This window comes from Schistocerca americana, chromosome 7, assembly GCF_021461395.2.
Source record: "Schistocerca americana isolate TAMUIC-IGC-003095 chromosome 7, iqSchAmer2.1, whole genome shotgun sequence".
NCBI lineage: Eukaryota > Metazoa > Arthropoda > Insecta > Orthoptera > Acrididae > Schistocerca > Schistocerca americana.
Window position 1 is genome coordinate 368,642,981 of NC_060125.1, and position 16,981 is coordinate 368,659,961.

Here is a 16,981-nt window from a genome sequence, read left to right on the forward strand (position 1 = left end):
TTTCAAGGCCTATCCACTGTGCCAACTTATAACTAAATTTCAGGGGGGTGCGATGGGGAGGTTCCCTTGTAAGTAGAGAAGTACCTGGAAGGTGTACCTAAATGTGCAAAGGAAACAGTTTTGATTTTCCTGTGGTTTCCATTTCGCGAACGATCGTTCCTTACTCTTTCCTTCGTATAAGTACTTTCGTTACTACAGTTACTTGCTGCTGTAGTAGCAATAGTACTAGTAGTAGTAGTGCTGATGGTGGTGGTGGCAGCTGAATGAGTAGAGATACAGGTACTTTCATTACCATTACTTGCAATAATAGTAGTAGCAGTTAAGCTGGCCCCACATTCATTGGTACTGCTACTACTACTACTACTGCTACTAGTGGAAGCAACAGTGGCGGTGATGCTGCTGCTGCTGCTGCTGGTAGTAGTAGTAGTAGTTGTTGCTGTTATTGTTGTTGTTGTTGTCATCGTCGTCGTCGTTGTAATAGTAGTACTAGTAGCAGTGGTAGTATGAGTTCATTACTTTTGTCACTTGCGCAAGTAATGGTAGTAGCAATAGTAATAGTAGTAGTAATGGTAGTGGTGGCAGCAGCTGTATGACCTGCTATCATTACTATTATTACTATTACTTGCAATAATAGTACTAGTACTTAAAGTACTCCGCACCCCCATTATTGGACAGACACGAAGTTGGCTGATTCTGCTTAGCAGTGAGAAACAGAAGACCTTCACCCTGAATGGCACTTTCAGAAAACGCTCAGTGGACAAGCGAGTGGAACTCAACACTTTTACTGCAAGTGTTTCCCTATCCCCTGAACCAGGACGTGCATCTCACGAATCGAAGTACGGACAGCAGTTGTATTGCGCTTGACCGCTGTGCAGATGCCGTACGTGGCGTACTTGCAATTCCCTGCCTAGACAGCGGACGCAATATGCCGTCCGCAAACTCTTAAAGATACGTCAGTGCAAGACAGAACATGAGTTAAGATTTCTGTTTGCTCTGAAGCCAGAAACAGATATTCGACACACGTTTTCTCCTATGAAAAAGCACCTCATTGTGTGTCAGAATCCACAAAGAGCTTAAGAACCGTCACTCGAATAAACAGAATAACAACTCTGTCACGGGGAAAAGACTTCACGTGCTCCTTGTGTCAGAAGCAACATTTCTCAGTATCTAACCGGCAGATTCTCCACTGTGGCCCTCGCCACTGAAGTCTCTAACTCGATCCCCAGAGGGAACTGCCTTCGATCACTCTCGGCAGGGCCAGCCGCGGTGCCCAAGCGGTTCTAGGCGCTTCAGTCCGGAACTGCACGACTGCTACGGTCGCAGGTTCGAATCCTGCCTCGGGCAGGGATGTGCGTGATGTCCTTAGGTTAATTAGGTTTAAGTAGTTCTAAGTTCTAGGGGACTGATGACCTCAGATGTTAAGTCTCATAGTGCTCAGAGCCATTTGAACCATTTTTGAACTCCCGGCAGGGCCGCGCGGGGTAGCCGCGCGGTCAGAGGCGTCTTGTCACGGTCCGCGCGGCTCCCCGCGTCGGAGGTTCAAGTCCTCCCTCGGACATGAGTGTGTATGTTGTCCTTAGCGTAAGTTAGTTTAAGTTAGATTAAGTAGTACGTAAGCTTATGGACCGATGACCTTTGCAGTTTGGTCGCGTAAGACCTTACCACAAATTTCCAAAATTTACTCCTGGCAGGGAGTGCCCTCGATCGATCCGCGGAGGGCAGTCCTTGCTCATGTCATACTCCACTCCCTCCAGGACTTGTGGCGTCTACGAATCCCAGTCGCCATTACAAAAACATTACGTCCCTCTACATGGGACATGAATCTGCTAGCCTATCACCTGAAGCTCATACTCCTTTCAGAAGATTTTCTGGAAGGTTCCCTCCCTACATCCTTAGCACTTCGCCAATCAAAACTGCATCCTTACTTTTCGGTGGGAAGGGTTGCGTGGCGCTTCCCGTGAGAAGCTTCCTCAGGGGTCAGCTCGAGAACATCGTTCGTCAGCCCATGCATTCCTTCACACTAAAAGGATGTCCTTCGCCTTCTTCAACCTCTGACGCTCTTTCTGCAGAGAAGCTATTCAGAATTTTTTTTCCGTCTCAACAGAGAGCAACCTCCTGCGCGCTCTGTCTACACTACTGGGGTTCTGCCTCCTCTGCCATCACAAACCAACTCGAACACGCTCTGCTCTCTCTCAGGGCAGCAAATTTCCACTCCCGTAGAACACAACAAGTCTCTTCCCAGCCAATGTCTAGCTAATAGCGGCACCTGAGGAACATGTGGCTCTTTTCATCTTTTCTGTTGGTGCTCTGCCGCGCGGGATTAGCCGAGCGGTCTCAAGCGCTGCATTCATGGACTGTGCGGCTGGTCTCGGCGGAGGTTCGAGTCCTCCCTCGGGCATGGGTGTGTGTGTTTGTCCTTAGGATAATTTAGGTTAAGTAGTGTGTAAGCTTAGGGACTGATGACCTTAGCAGTTAAGTCCCATAAGATTTCACGCACATTTGAACGACTTTTTTGGTAGTGCTCTGCCCTAATAAACTCTCTGACATGCAGTATTACAGTAATCGTTAGTACAGGGTGCTAGGCACCATCATCCAACTAAATGATTAATAATCCGATTGTGCAGTGCAAACAGTGATCTAATATAATACACATTTACAGGAATATTAAATGTATGGTGGCAAAGTCGTGCTGCCATACAATGTAACAGACATTGCGAAGTACGCTAATTAGAGATTTAACTTGAAACACTTCTAAGATAAAACAACTGACCTAAACTAGAATGTGACCAGAGTAAGAGAACCCACTGCTAGGTCTTGTGATTCGTCCGTTAGCATATTTCCAGTTATAGTCACTTGAAATCCGATGGGTATTTTGGCCCCGCGGGATTAGCCGAGCAGTCACAGGCGCTGCAGTCCTGGACTGTGCGGCTGGTCCCGGCGGAGGTTCGAGTCCTCCCTCGGGCATGGGTGTGTGTGTATGTCCTTAGGATAATTTAGGTTACGTAGTGTGTAAGCTTAGGGACTGATGACCTTAGCAGTTATGTCCCATAAAATTTCACACACATTTGAACGTTTTTTCGTTAGTTCTCTGCCCTAAGAAACTCTCTGACATGGAGTATCACAGTAATCGTTAGTACAGGGTGAAATCCATCATCATCCAATGAAATGAGTAATAATCCGACTGAGCAGTGCAAACAGTGATCTAACATAAATATACATTTAAATCAAATGGTTCAAATGGCTCTGAGCACTATGGGACTTAACTACTGAGGTCATCAGTCCCCCAGAACCTAGAACTACTTAAACCTAACTAACCTAAGGACATTACACACATCCATGCCCGAGGCAGGATTCGAACCTGCGACCGTAGCGGTCGTGCGGTTCCAGACTGTAGCGCTGAGAACCGCTCGGCCACTCCGGCCGGCAAATATACATTTACAGGAATATTAAATGCATGGTGGCAAACTGGTGCTGCCATACAATGTTATAGATTTTGCGAAGTACGCTCATTAGAGATTTAACTTGAAACACTTCTAAGATAAAACAATTGAACTAAACTAGAATGTGACCAGAGTAAGATAACCCACTGCCAGGTCTTGTGATTCGTCCGTTAGCATATTTCCAGTTACAGTCACTTGAAATCCGGTGGGTATTTTATTGGGTCTCAAAGAAGGACAGTGGATCGAGAAGGAGAGAAGTCCTCGGCTGAAGGGAGAGCGGAGGGGCCACTGACCTGCCCAGGATCTTGGAGACGCATCCGTTGGAGACCTGCAGGATCCTGGAGATGTCGCAGGGGCGCGCGCCCGAGTGCGCCAGCTCGACGATCTTCTGGCGCGTCGAGTCCGGCAGGGGGCGGCCGTTGACGTAGACGCCGCCCAGCTGGTTGATGCCACTGTGCCCTGCAGCAGAGCAGCCAAACATGGCAGTATGGTGGTGGTGCGGGTGCTGGTGGTGCGACGCGGCGGCGGCGGCGGCGGCTGCGGCGGCGGCGGCGGCGGCGGCTGCCGACACGGCGGCCGCGCTCACGCCCGGCGCCGCCCCCGCGCCGGGGCCGCCGCCCACGCCCTGCAGCGCCGCCGGCTCCTCCTCTGCGGCAGACAAAAAGGCGAGAGCGCGCGTTAGCCCCGCCGGCCGGCGCAGCCGCCACCGCCGCCGCCGCGCCGCGCCGCGACGCCTCTTCGTTGGTGACGCCTCTCACCTCTCACCTGCCCCGACTGCTTGCACAAACAGTTCGTATTCCCTTTGCGTTAAAAGCTTTCTGCAAACATGGACATCATTGTTCCCACTCTAAAATACAAATTGCCTTAAACGGTCGTATAAATGTGACTAGTTACATCAGTTTCCATTTTTAAGTGATGTTGATAAAGGGCCCGGGTTTAGCCTAAGCTACAACGTTCGCATCTAAAATTACTACCTCTTATCCACTAGTATGCTAACCGCTTTGTGATTTCATATAATAATAATAACGCTGTAAGACACCGAGCGATGTGGCGCAGTGGTAGCACACTGGACCCGCATTCGGGAGGACGACGGTTCACCCCGCGTCCGGCCATCCTGATTTAGGTTTTCCGTGATTTCCCTAAATCGCTCCTGGCAAATACTGGGATGGTTCCTTTGAAAGGGCACGGCCGACTTCCTTTCCTAATCCGATGAGACCGATGACCTCGCTGTTTGGTCTCTTCCTCCAAACAACCCCAACCCCTCTAAGACAAAAAAAAGAAGAAGACGACGCACCACGAAGGATTTACCCGAATGAGACGGAACTCGGTAGATGTTATGTACATGTACAGCAAACAAATAATTACAATTTCAGAAAAATTGGATGGGGTTTTCAAGAGAAAGAGCTTCACAAACCGAGCAGGTCAGTAACGTGGTGGCTCACCTCTACCTCTTACGCAAGAAGTTTTTCGGATTGGCATTGACTGACGCAGTTGTTATTTGTCCTCCTTGGGGATAAAATGGTTCAAATGGCTCTAAGCACTATGGGACTTAACATCTGAGGTCATCAGTCCCCTAGAACTTAGGATTACTTAAACCTAACTAACCTAAGGACTTCACACACATCCACGCCCGAGGCAGAATTCGAACCTGCGACCGTAGCAGCAGCGGGGTTCCGGACTGAAGCGCCTAGAACCGCTCGGCCACAACGGCCGGCTCCTCGAGGATACCGTGCCAAATTTTGTCCAATTGCCGTTTTAGATCATCAAAATCCTGAGCTGATTGGAGGGCCCTGCCAATTATGCGCGAAACGTTCTCAATTGGGGAGACATCCGACGACCTTGCTGGCCAAGGTAGGGTTGGGCAAGGGCACGAAGACAAGGAATAGAAACTCTCGTCAGATACGGACGGTCATTATTCTGGTGAAATGTAACCTCACGATGGCTCGCCATGAAGGGCAACAAATCGTGGCATAGAGTATCGTCGATGTACTGCCAATCAAAGGAGTCGTATTATGAAATGAAATGGCTCCGCCCACCATCACCCCTGGTTGTCGGACGTATGGCGGGCGACAGTCAGAATGGTATGCCACGCTGTTCGAACCTCTCCAGACACGTCTGGTCTCCGGGACTCAATTCTAAGCTGGATTCATCACTGAAGGCAATTATACTCCAGTCAATGATATCCAGGGGTGTACGGAGACTCTCTGGACAGCGGTGTGATACCGACCTGACTGTCGCCTCCATACCCCCCAACAACCAGGAGTGATGGTCTGGGGTGCCATTTGATTTCATAATATGACTCCCTTCATTGGCAGTACATCGACGATATTCTATGCCCCGTTTTGTTGCTCTCCATGGCAAGCGATCGTGGGCTTACTTTTCAGCAGGATAATTCGCGTCCGCACACGGTTGGAGTTTCTACTCCTTGTTTTCGTGCTTGTCAAATCCTACCATGTCCAGCAAGATTACTCCCCAGATGAGAACATTTGGAGCATTATGGGGAGGGCCCTCCAAATAGTTCGGGAGTTTGAAGATGTAACTTTCCAATTGGACAGAATTTGGTACGATATCCCTCAGGAGGACATCCAACAACTCTATCAATTAATGTCAAGCCGAATAAAAAGTTGCATAATGGCCAGAGGTGGACCAACGCGTTACTGACTTGATCAGTTCTTGAAGCTCTCTCTCTTAAATCAATCATCCATTTCTTTCTGGGGTTGTAACAGTTTTTTGTCGCCACGGGATCATTACAACTACCTACTTCCGTCACATTCGGATAATTCCTTCGTGGTTCGTCATTTCTTTGGTCTTAGAGTGTACAAATTGCTTTAAACTGTCACATAAACGTGACTAGTTACAGCAATTTCTATTTGTAATTGATACTGATAACGGGCCTGGGTATAGCCTAACCTAAAGTGTCCACATTTAAAATTCCTACCTCTTACGTAATAATATTCTAAATGGCCTATGAAAATGAGCGTTTGGCGTCATTGGCCGGGAGGCCCCTTACGGGGCAGGTCCGGCCGCCTTGGTGCAGGTCTTATTACATTCGACGCCACATTGGGCGACCTGCGTGCCGGATGGGGATTAAATGATGATGGAGGCAACACAACACGCAGTCCCTGAGCGGAGAAAATCCCCGGCCCAGCCGGGAATCGAACCCGGGCCCCTTAGGACGGCAGTCCGTCACGCTGACCATTTTTTTTTTTTTTTTCGTTATTGATCGTTGTGTTTGGTCGTTGCGGACGTCGCAAGACATCCTGTTCAAGTTCGGTGGTTGATTCTTCCACTAAGTTTTTTTATTACAGAGGCCAACCGGCTCTCTGACCGAACACGCTGAGCTACCGTGCCGGCTAACCATTCAGCTATCGGGGCGTTATGATTTCATATAAGGTAACGATTGTTTCATGTGGGTCATTGGTCTGGTGCAAGTCTTTCAACTGGACACCACTTCAGCGACTTGCGTTTCAGTGACCTACAGCAGTTATCCTATTGGGGGAGAGGGACCTACAGTTTAACGTGGAATGCGAACCACGTGTCGCTTCTGGCGATTACGTACATCGATGAGAGGTGAAGGCTAGGTTAAAATGCAAACTGAAAAAATCTTTTGACCCACCGGGATTTGATCCCGTAACCTCTCGGCTTCCAGGCACGTGTTTTACCGCCAGACCCCCAGGCCCAACATTCCAAATAATGAGCGAGAAAGTGTAACGGTAGGAGATTGGACTCGCATTCGGGAGGACGGTGATTCAAATCCACAACTGACCATCGAGACCGAGGTCGCTTAAATCGCTTGAGACAAATTCTCGGATGGTTCCCTGGAAAAGAACACGACCCAGTTTATTCCTCAGCATTCCCAAGTCCGAGCCTTGGCTTCGTCACTACTGAAGCCGACGGAAAGTTAAACCCTCATCTTCTTTCCTTTCATCTCATAGTACAACGCCGAGCAGTCAGCAAGTGCCCGATCATATTCATCCACGAAAGAAGTGGCTCGTGTAGACGATTCCTGACTACCACTCGTCATTTTTTTGACGCTTACCAAGTAAGATTACGGGAAAAATAGTCAAGCTTTCGAGCGTGTGAGGGGATAAGAGCGTAATGAAGGTGCTCCGGTGGCGGACGCTATAAGAGTGGCTTTGTGCATCACGGAGACGTTTATTGTTAACTTTTCGAGAAAGGGTCCTATATGTTTCCCTATAAACCATATTATCAGATATATCCGGACAACCATAGGTGACGAGGAATTCACCACCAGATGTCATGAGAGACTGACCAACCAGTATAGACTGTTGTCAGCCGAGGAACAGCAACAGCAGAATAGGTCGGCCAGGAGTGCTCAGTGACTTCTAATGTGGACTAGTCACTGGATATTACCTAGTAACATATCCAACAGCTACATTTCAAGCTTTGTAAAGCTGCAGAAATCGACTGTTGGTGATAAGATTGTGAAGTGGACAGCTACTGCTCACCTTATACCAGACAGACCTCCTGTACTGACGGATAGTCACCAACGAGTACTGCGGAGGGTGGTTGTAAAATAGTATGAAATCAGCAGAAAGAATCACTCCTGATTCTAAAGTGCTACCAGCACTCCACCTGTACGCAGGGAGTTAAAAATAACGTGTAAAATGGTCCAGCAGATCCTCATAAGCCACACACTTCCGTAGTCAATACTTAGCTACGCTTGGATGGCGTAAAGAGCGACGGCACTGGACAGCTGAAGACTGGAAACGAGTAGACTGATGAATCACGCCACAGCCTGTGGCAATGCGATGGAAATGTTTGGATATGGCGAATGATTGAAGAACATTATTTGTCATCATGTATAATGTCAACGATCTGTTACGGAGAAGGTGGTGTTACGATATAGGGGTATTTTTCGTCGTTGAGATATGGTATCCTTACTGCACATAACAAATTGCTAAATGCGGAATTATATGAACACATTTTACTGCATTGTGTACTATGTACAGTAGAGTAGCAGTTCGGAGACGATGAACTTTTATATCAGCACGACATTGCACTGTGTCATGAGACAACATTTGTGAGGCATTGATTTGGAACAAAAACATTCTTGAAATTTGCTGTCCTGCCAGAGTCCTGACCTAAACCAAACGGACAGTTTTGGAATGGGTTGGAACGTCAATTTCGCTACAGACCCCTGTGTCCAACAGCAATACTTCTCTGATATCGACTCTTGAGGAAGAATGGACTGTGGACTGCCATTCCTCCAGAGACATTCAGACGCCTCATTGAAAGTGTCCCCAGCAGAGTCCAAGCTGCCATAAAGGCGAAGCGTGGGCACCCCAACCCTCCGCAGTAATGTCAGATACTGTACATTTCACGAAGTGACCACGAGATGAGAACTAGACAAATAAGATCTCATATGGAGGCTTATGGAAATTTGATCTTCGGAAGTATAACGGTCTGACGTAGGGATATGAGAGGGGTGGTACAGATTACTGGAGTGGCCTCCCTCACAGTCTGTAAGGTGGCTAGATGCAGAAATATATCCAGACAACTCATCAGTGAACTGAGGATTTCTCTCTGATGACAGAGGACGGAAAAACCTTTGCCGTATCAGAATTGGGCTATGGTTGCTTTGAAAGGAGGGACGGAAAGAATACGGGCTTACGCCTTTAATAGACCCTTCCAGCACAGCCCTTAGCAAAATTTACAGAGCTAGTGGTAAATTAAACAATGCGTGGCCTCCTTTGGTACGCGATCTGTGCAAATGAGGGGAAACCCCAAAGCGATGTCCAGTTGCACTAGACCTGAGCCGGCCGGAGTGGCCGAACGGTTAAAGGCGCTACAGTCTGGAACCGCACGACCGCTACGGTCGCAGGTTCGAATCCTGCCTCGGGCGTGGATGTGTGTGATGTCCTTAGGTTAGTTAGGTTTAAGTAGTTCTAAGTTCTAGGGGACTGATGACCACAGCAGTTGAGTCCCATAGTGCTCAGAGCCATTTGAACCATTTGAACTAGACCTGAACACGGCTCGCCCCTACAATCAAGGCATTTTGGTGTGCTTGTTGGATACTTACACGCAATGTATCATAGAATAGGGTGGCGCAATAGTTCTAGGACCACTGAAAGAAAGCTCAGTGAAGGCTGCTGAAGGAGATGGGTCGCGTATTTATAATGGGCCCGTCTCGGCATTCGTTTTTGCGCTTTTGGGACACTGTAGGAAACATTATTTTCAATGACCGGCCTGGAATCTGAATCACCGGTCTCCCGAATAGGAGAACAATAATTTATCTTTACGTCCCTTCGTTCGATGTCCTATTTTGGGCGATACGTGGTTCAACTCTGAGTCAGACCGACACGTTTTAAGACTTTCAGGATACCTCGAAAACAGTTTAGCAGTTGTGTTTGTTGCAGCAGATAAACCACGGTTGGGCATATCCGATCACCATTAAATATAACCTAGTGTTCCGACTCTAATGTCGATGGGGCTTTCATAAATAAATGTCGTTTCTGCTTATTTCCGTAAGAGTGCTAGAGTTCGCGAAGTTTCTCGTTGGCAAGTGATGCCACTGGATTTGGCATTAAACTGTCTTTCTGTTTCTCTACGGATTAACTTGGAAAGTCAGACGAAACAAATAATTTAACACACGAAATGGTGCAACATTCAGACACACACCGATGCACAACTTTGCATGTGGACATAGTTTAGTAAAATAAAAAAAAATACACCTCGTTTCAATGGTATACGTATGTGATATGCTCTTTATTTCGCAAGCAGTTGTTCTGTCTGTCAATGGCGGATGCTGTCAAATACGACAGTCACACAAATAACCTCTGATGCCTGATCGAGGACAGTTTATGTTCTCGTATTTTGATTGTTGTCATCCCACCTATTTAGAAATAGTTTTGGTTGCAGCACACTGTACTCGTGTTATTTGCTGGGCTGCAGGAATGTGTAAAACGGCTTCAATCGGATGTGATAGGCGCCACCAACGAAGCGACAGCGTAAGGACGGGCGTTGCGCTTGCTTGCACATAGAGCAGTGAGGCCAAGCTGCGATGCACACAACAATGTAAATTTGAACAATTTCGCTTTAGGTAGAAAGATAAAGAAACAATTTTGAGAAAATTTGTGAGTCTTCTCTTTCTACCTCGACATCAAATAATATTTTCTTTCTGCACTTATGAGCGGCAGTTCTTAATATTTACGAGATTTTTCTGTAAGTTTTATACCAACTTTTTCCGTACTTACCCATTCAGCGGAGCATGGCAGTCATTACTGCTGTTGTGTTACCAAGTCTTTCACAGTTTTATATGATAATATTCGGCGGTAACTGTATAAAATAATAAGACTTAAATCAAGTAGCACACAGCGGAAATGATGAATTACTGAGCATTCTTAAACATTACTTTATTATTATTAATCATTCTTAGGTTGGCAACCCCCGTAGCAATGGACAAAAATAAAGTATTCCAATGACAGTTACTGATACTGAAGCTCATACAATCATTGAAAAAGAACAAACAAATAAAATTTTCGTTCTACAGGGGGAAAGAATCCTCTATAACTTTACTGTAGAAAAAAATGCTCTGTACCAGAACTCGTCAGTGAACTTTCGTCTACAACAACCACAGATTCACTGTGCTAGTATCTCTCTGTTAACTTTTTACTATAGAATTTTCCCCACATATAAGGTCTTAGGATGCTAAGTAGCACATACTCCTTTTAAGATAGCGGAATTCTATCTCAATCAAAACATATGGTATCCGGCAGACTGAAGCTCTCAGCCGGATCGACATGGGAAAGCACTGCTAGTTCTCTCCCGAGAAGAACTAAGGCTTTACTTAAAGAAGTAGCGGCTCGGATTCTGGTTGCATTACGGTGAGTAGAAGAAGGATAGAGAAGGTGGGAGGTAGAAAGCTTTCAAATATTTTGTAACAAGGATTATTTTCGATAGTGTGCACCTCTACTCACTAAAAATTCATTGTACTAAACTGTGCCCAGAGGAAATTTATAAATTGTTCTTATTAACATGTTGGAGATACAGCATTACAGTTACGAACCCAAAAAATAGACAAAACTCCACTACAGTGAATCGTGTGAACGCATTACACATACCACATGTAGTTTCAGTACCAAACATCTAAGGTTGCTGGATGTAACAATCGTTTAAAAAATGATAATGCTTGTACGACTACTTCCATGTTTTAATTCGAAATATTCCACATTTCCAATGTATAAGGAGACAAAGCATGTAGTATCAACAAAGACACAAATATTTATGGCTAAAGTAAACCGAAAATTCTGCGCAGTTCTCATTTTGCATTAAACACTTTTGAAAACTTTTACAGACATCAAAAAACGTTTTGCATCAAACTCGGTTCCGAGAGTTCCGGAACCTGTACAGAAAATTGGAATAGAGATCAACATAAACATCACTTCCGCCCTTTCTACTGCTCATGAAAACCACACATTGCATGTTGTACCACCATACAGCGACACCTTCACAGGCGGGGGTCCAGATTGCTGTACACTCCGGTACCTCTAATACCCAGTAGCACGTCCTCTTGCATTGATGCATGCTTGTATTCGTCGTGGCATACTATCCACGAGTTCCTCAAGGTACTGTTGGTCCACATTGTCCCACACCTCAACGGCGATTCGACGTACATCCATCTGAGTGATTGGTGGGTCACGTCGTCCATAAGCAGTGCTTTTCAATCTATCCCAGGCATGTTCATGTCTGGAGAACATGCTGGCCACTCTAGTCGGGCGGGGCCGTTATCCTGAAGGAAGTCATTCACAAGATGTGGACGATGGGGGCGAGAATTGTCGTCCATGAAGACGAATGCCTCGCCAATATGCTGCCGATAGGGCTGCACTATCGGTGGGAGGATGGCATTCACTTATCGTACAGCCGTTACGGCGTCTTCCATGACCACCAGCGGCGTACGTCGGCCCCACATAATGCCACCCCAAAACAGCAGGGAACCTCCACCTTGCTGCACTCGCTGGACATTGTGTCTAAAGCGTTTAGTGTGACCGGGTTGCCTCCAAAACGTCTCCGACGATGGTCTGATTGAAGGCGTATGCTACACTCATCGGTGAGGAGAACGTGATGGCAATCCTGAGCGGCCCATTCGGCATGTTGTTGGGCTAATCTGTACCGCGCTATATCTTGTCGTGGTTGCAAAGATGGACCTCGCCATAAACGTCGGAAGTGAAGTTGCGCGTTATGCAGTCTATTTCGTACAATTTGAGTCGTAACACGACGTCCTGTGGCTGCACGGAAAGCATTATTCAACATGGTGGCGTTGCTGTCCGGATTTTCTTTTGAATATCCCTCATAATTCCAGTTAATGTAAATACTGGAAATCCGACGTCTTCGGTGGCATTCAACAACACGTACAAAAGCGATTGTAATTCAACTACAACCACCAAATTTGATAAGATACTCCACGAACCAAGGCAGGAAAAATTATTTCTGGGGCTTTTCACGGCTTTGCGGTTGTTTGAACGGTTCCGTAAATACAAATTTGCATTGTGCCTCGTATGTACGCTCTTATGTCTTCACTTTCTCCCACTTGTAACAACTACCAAAATCTAGGAATCTAAAACAAAGTGCTCATGGATAAATTTATTAAAATTTAACTGAAGAAATCTTGTTTCACGTCAATGCTGATAACTCTTGATTTTGTTAGTTTATGAAATACACTTACATTTAGCTGTTATAGTTTTGTTGTCGCCGTTGTTTGGATGTTAGACAGTAACTTTCTTTTTTTTTTCTACTCTAAATCCGGGTCTTCAAATCAGGATCTCTATCAGGAAATCGAATAAAGCAGACTGCTTTTCTTAACAACAGTGCGCTTATGCGTCAACGTTCTCCCCACGCCAGGGGTGAAAACTGTTCGGTAACTTAATATTGCAGGTGTATTAGCTTTGGCGACGTTCGTATAAAATTTAACGTGGTATTTTGAAAGTGGCGTTTGTTTGTCTGCTGACACTGTATGAACATTCGCTTGTCGCTGCTCTCTACACGCCTGTTTTTGCTCGTACTTTGTATGACGTGGGGTATTATTTGGCGTAGGGGATCATTCCTTGTATGTATTAAAACTGATATTGACCTTTTTAATCCTGGAAAGATGTCTGCCTCTATACGTATCACCATACAAGCAGCGATTTTTATAGCCAATCTTTTTTCTTTTAACTGATACAGCTTTTCATACGGTCAATTCTGAACATTTGGTATTTGTTATTCAGCTACGTACCTTTCGCTTTCAAGTTATTGTTTGCCGTGAGCATTCTGTGGACTCTGTCCGCCGTAGACGGTATCACCGCGTCAATTTGTTCCACGAGATTGTTAAACACGAACCTATTGGCGGAATTTAGAATGTGTACCAAGTGTAATAAAAAGTGAAAAAAGCTTTTTAAATCGAAACAAATATACGAAATCTGGTTGCGCGTTACGCCAAATCCGACTGAAATAAATGCCTGTTCCATTTTAAAAGTGATGTAAGAGGTCACGCTGACAGATATATGTGAGGTTCGACAAGTGGGACCTGTGTGTAATTATTTGTTGATTTAACGCTACACGAGCCACGTCAGGACAACAAATTACAGCTGATCACGACTATCGAAGTAAATGAAAACGTTTCAGTACATCCGAGTTTACGTTCCCAGTTCTGCAATAAGAAATAACCCGTGGCTCCATCGTTGCCTAGAAAGTTAATATTCATTCACAGTGCTGAAGAGCACTAGGCTTGATTGCTGACAATCGTTTCCTGCTCACCACTTGCTCCATTATCAGGTAACAACTGCGGGTCTTTGCCTAGACTCTTATAGCGAAGATTATTTTTTCTGGAGACCATAAACCTTTCGGTCTGTTTTGAGAAGAGGATTCACTTTCGTTATCATCTTCTATTCGTTATCCCATAATTTTTCACTAAAAGTGGTGCAAATTTTATGTCGCCTGAGCAGGGTTTGCTTTTGTCGATTTTTGGCAACTAAGTTTACCGGTAGACCCAACTGCCACTGCTACTTTTGTGTAGCAGTAAGTAGGAAATTAATTTCGTAAGCTGGTGTTTCTATATATTTGTCCAATTCGACTACGCAGCAGCGAGGAGAGCTCCGCCTACCATCCTAAGGGAGCCATGGGTCTGATGATGGTTTTGTAGAAAGAACCGAAACCGGTTACCTGTATCATCAAAACATACATGACGTGATCAAGACTGAACTTTAGTCAAAATATAACAATTAATTGATCACTGCTTTCCAAAAATGTTTACCAAAATTGTTTTGGATGGGTGTTCGAGGACGATCTTTGTGAGACCTGTCTGATGGATTTAAAATCAAGGAGAACTAGTCAAATGAGACAACACTGTGAATATGTCTATTACTGGCGGTTTAATATCAGCTATCGCGGAGTAGTTGTATTTTGTGCTGGAAGCTATGGTAGAATCAGCAAGTCTTTCAGTCCGTTGATAGTAGAGCAGATCATTATCCATTACAAAGGAGATGCGGTCTTCTCGTTATAAAAGAAATTCCTCACTTGTGAGACTGACTTCGTCCTTGATAAACAACTTATGTCCATTTCTCCCTTCGGTGCAAGCCTCCTCAGTTCTTTCACTACTCTCCGAACGCTTGGCGACTCTTCACTGAACACAGGCTTTGATTCGTTAAGTAACTTGCGGTGCCTCCAGTTCTTTACCATTGATATTCTTCTCTACTCCCGCGTAAGATCCGAGCCACCGTTTAGATTTTGAATAAAAGTCATTACCTATTGTGGCTAATGACTTCCAGCGTAAATAGTCACCTTCATTCTGTCAATGGCCAAAGACATCCGTAGGAACAGACAGAGATTCAATGCATTCTCTCCCGCCCTTCTGGTGAAACTGCCCCTAAAGGCCCAACAACGGGCAACGATCGTCGGCGTGAGAATGTACAAGGCAATTAAAGCCACTGTCTTAGCGATACATAGTATGTGTCCACAGAGCATGTGACCTGTGACTGACTGTGGTGTTTGCCGTGTCAAAGGAATGTGATGAAAACTCCCCCCCCCCCTCCTCCTGCCGGATCTCTGCCTAATTGAGAACGTCTGGAGCATTATGGGTAGGGCCCTCCAAACAGCTCGAGATTTTGACGACCTAATGCGCCAGTTGGGCAGAATTATGCGCGATATCCCTCAGGAGGGCATCTAACAACCGTATCAGCCATTGCCAGGCCGAATAACTGCTTGCTTAAGGACCAGATGTAGACTAACGCGTCATTGGCTTGCTCAATTTGTGAAGCTTTTTCTCTTGAACAAATCGTCACATTTTTCTGAATTTGTAATCATGTGGTTTTCTACACATGTACATCACATCTGCCGATTTTGTTCCCATTCGGATAATTCCTTTATGGTGTACCTTTTTTGTTACACTGTACATTTGTTGGCGATTTCGAGGTTTACAGGGTGCGAAATTTAGTAACATAGCTGTCTCATCTGGAAGCAGCAATGGGACTAACTCGACAAGGCATCGAGCCGAATTGAGCTCAGATGACGGATTCGGCTTGACCAACAATCGACACACCCGGTATCGAGGTCGGTCAGGGCCAGACAGGGAACTTGTCGTCCTGCGTTATCTTGCTGAAACGTAACGTCACTGAGACCTCAAAGATAGCGCCCAGCCAGCAGTCTTAAGACATCAGAAACCAATAGCTCTTGCCCAGATTTCCAGCTGCGAGAACAGAGGTGATCGTGCTGTGTACGCAATGCCACCACATACCTTCACGCCCATAACACAATGAGGAATGGGATCTGGCAGCGTTCGTTATCCTAGTTTCTTCAAGACGTGGATGCCTCCGTGGTGATTGTGTCCACAGAACTAGGCGACATGGTGGCATTACTGTATCCATCGTTGTCGTTTGGCGCACCACTGTCGGACTGCCTCTTTCTGTTGCCGCATCAAGGGAACTTGCAACAATGGTCGCCCTGCTGACAGACCATAGTGCTTCAGACGTCGCATTATCCGTGTGTATCTTGCTGCTATCAAGTGATTTCCTGGTATAATGTATGCGTCAGAGCTGTATGATCTTGCACAGGTGCATGAACTGTACTTCTCCTCTCGGGCGCTAGTCTTGGGGCCGTTGAGGTCCTGCGTAGCGTCGAGTACGGCGCTCCTCAACCCATCAATTCCATATTCGCAAGACAATCGTGCAATGCGATCAACGTGAGCAGCAATATCGCGGAGCAATTAAACACTGTCTTGATAAGCAACTATACTGCAGCTGTCGAGCTTTGACAAGTGTTTGTTTCTTCTTCTTCAGTGGGCCGTAACACGATCTGTTCACAAACAAGCAACGTTCATATGTGATTTCTGATTGAGAAACCGTTGCGTGACCATTCCTTTCTATGGACTCTGTCCAGAAAGTTCGATGAATGACATGTAAGTGTGGTGTCTTTCGCCACGACGCCGGGTGTGTTACTACCGAATTCATGCGTTGGCACCAGATATTTCAAGTACTGGTCCCAGAGGGAGCCAGTCGTCAACCACAGCCACCAACCGACAGCCGCCTTATGGATACGACCTACTCGAC

The 16,981-nt window shown here is 46.0% G+C and overlaps 1 protein-coding gene across 1 annotated transcript in view; it reads right to left on the reverse strand.

The window, feature by feature from the left end:
• Window positions 1–16,981, reverse strand: part of LOC124622943 (paired box protein Pax-6-like) — a 341,169-nt gene that overhangs the window by 246,154 nt on the left and 78,034 nt on the right. Inside the window, exon 2 of the mRNA XM_047148734.1 lies at window positions 3,734–3,899. Coding sequence (XP_047004690.1) covers window positions 3,734–3,899 — 166 coding nt within the window. The remainder of the gene's footprint in view (window positions 1–3,733; window positions 3,900–16,981) is intronic.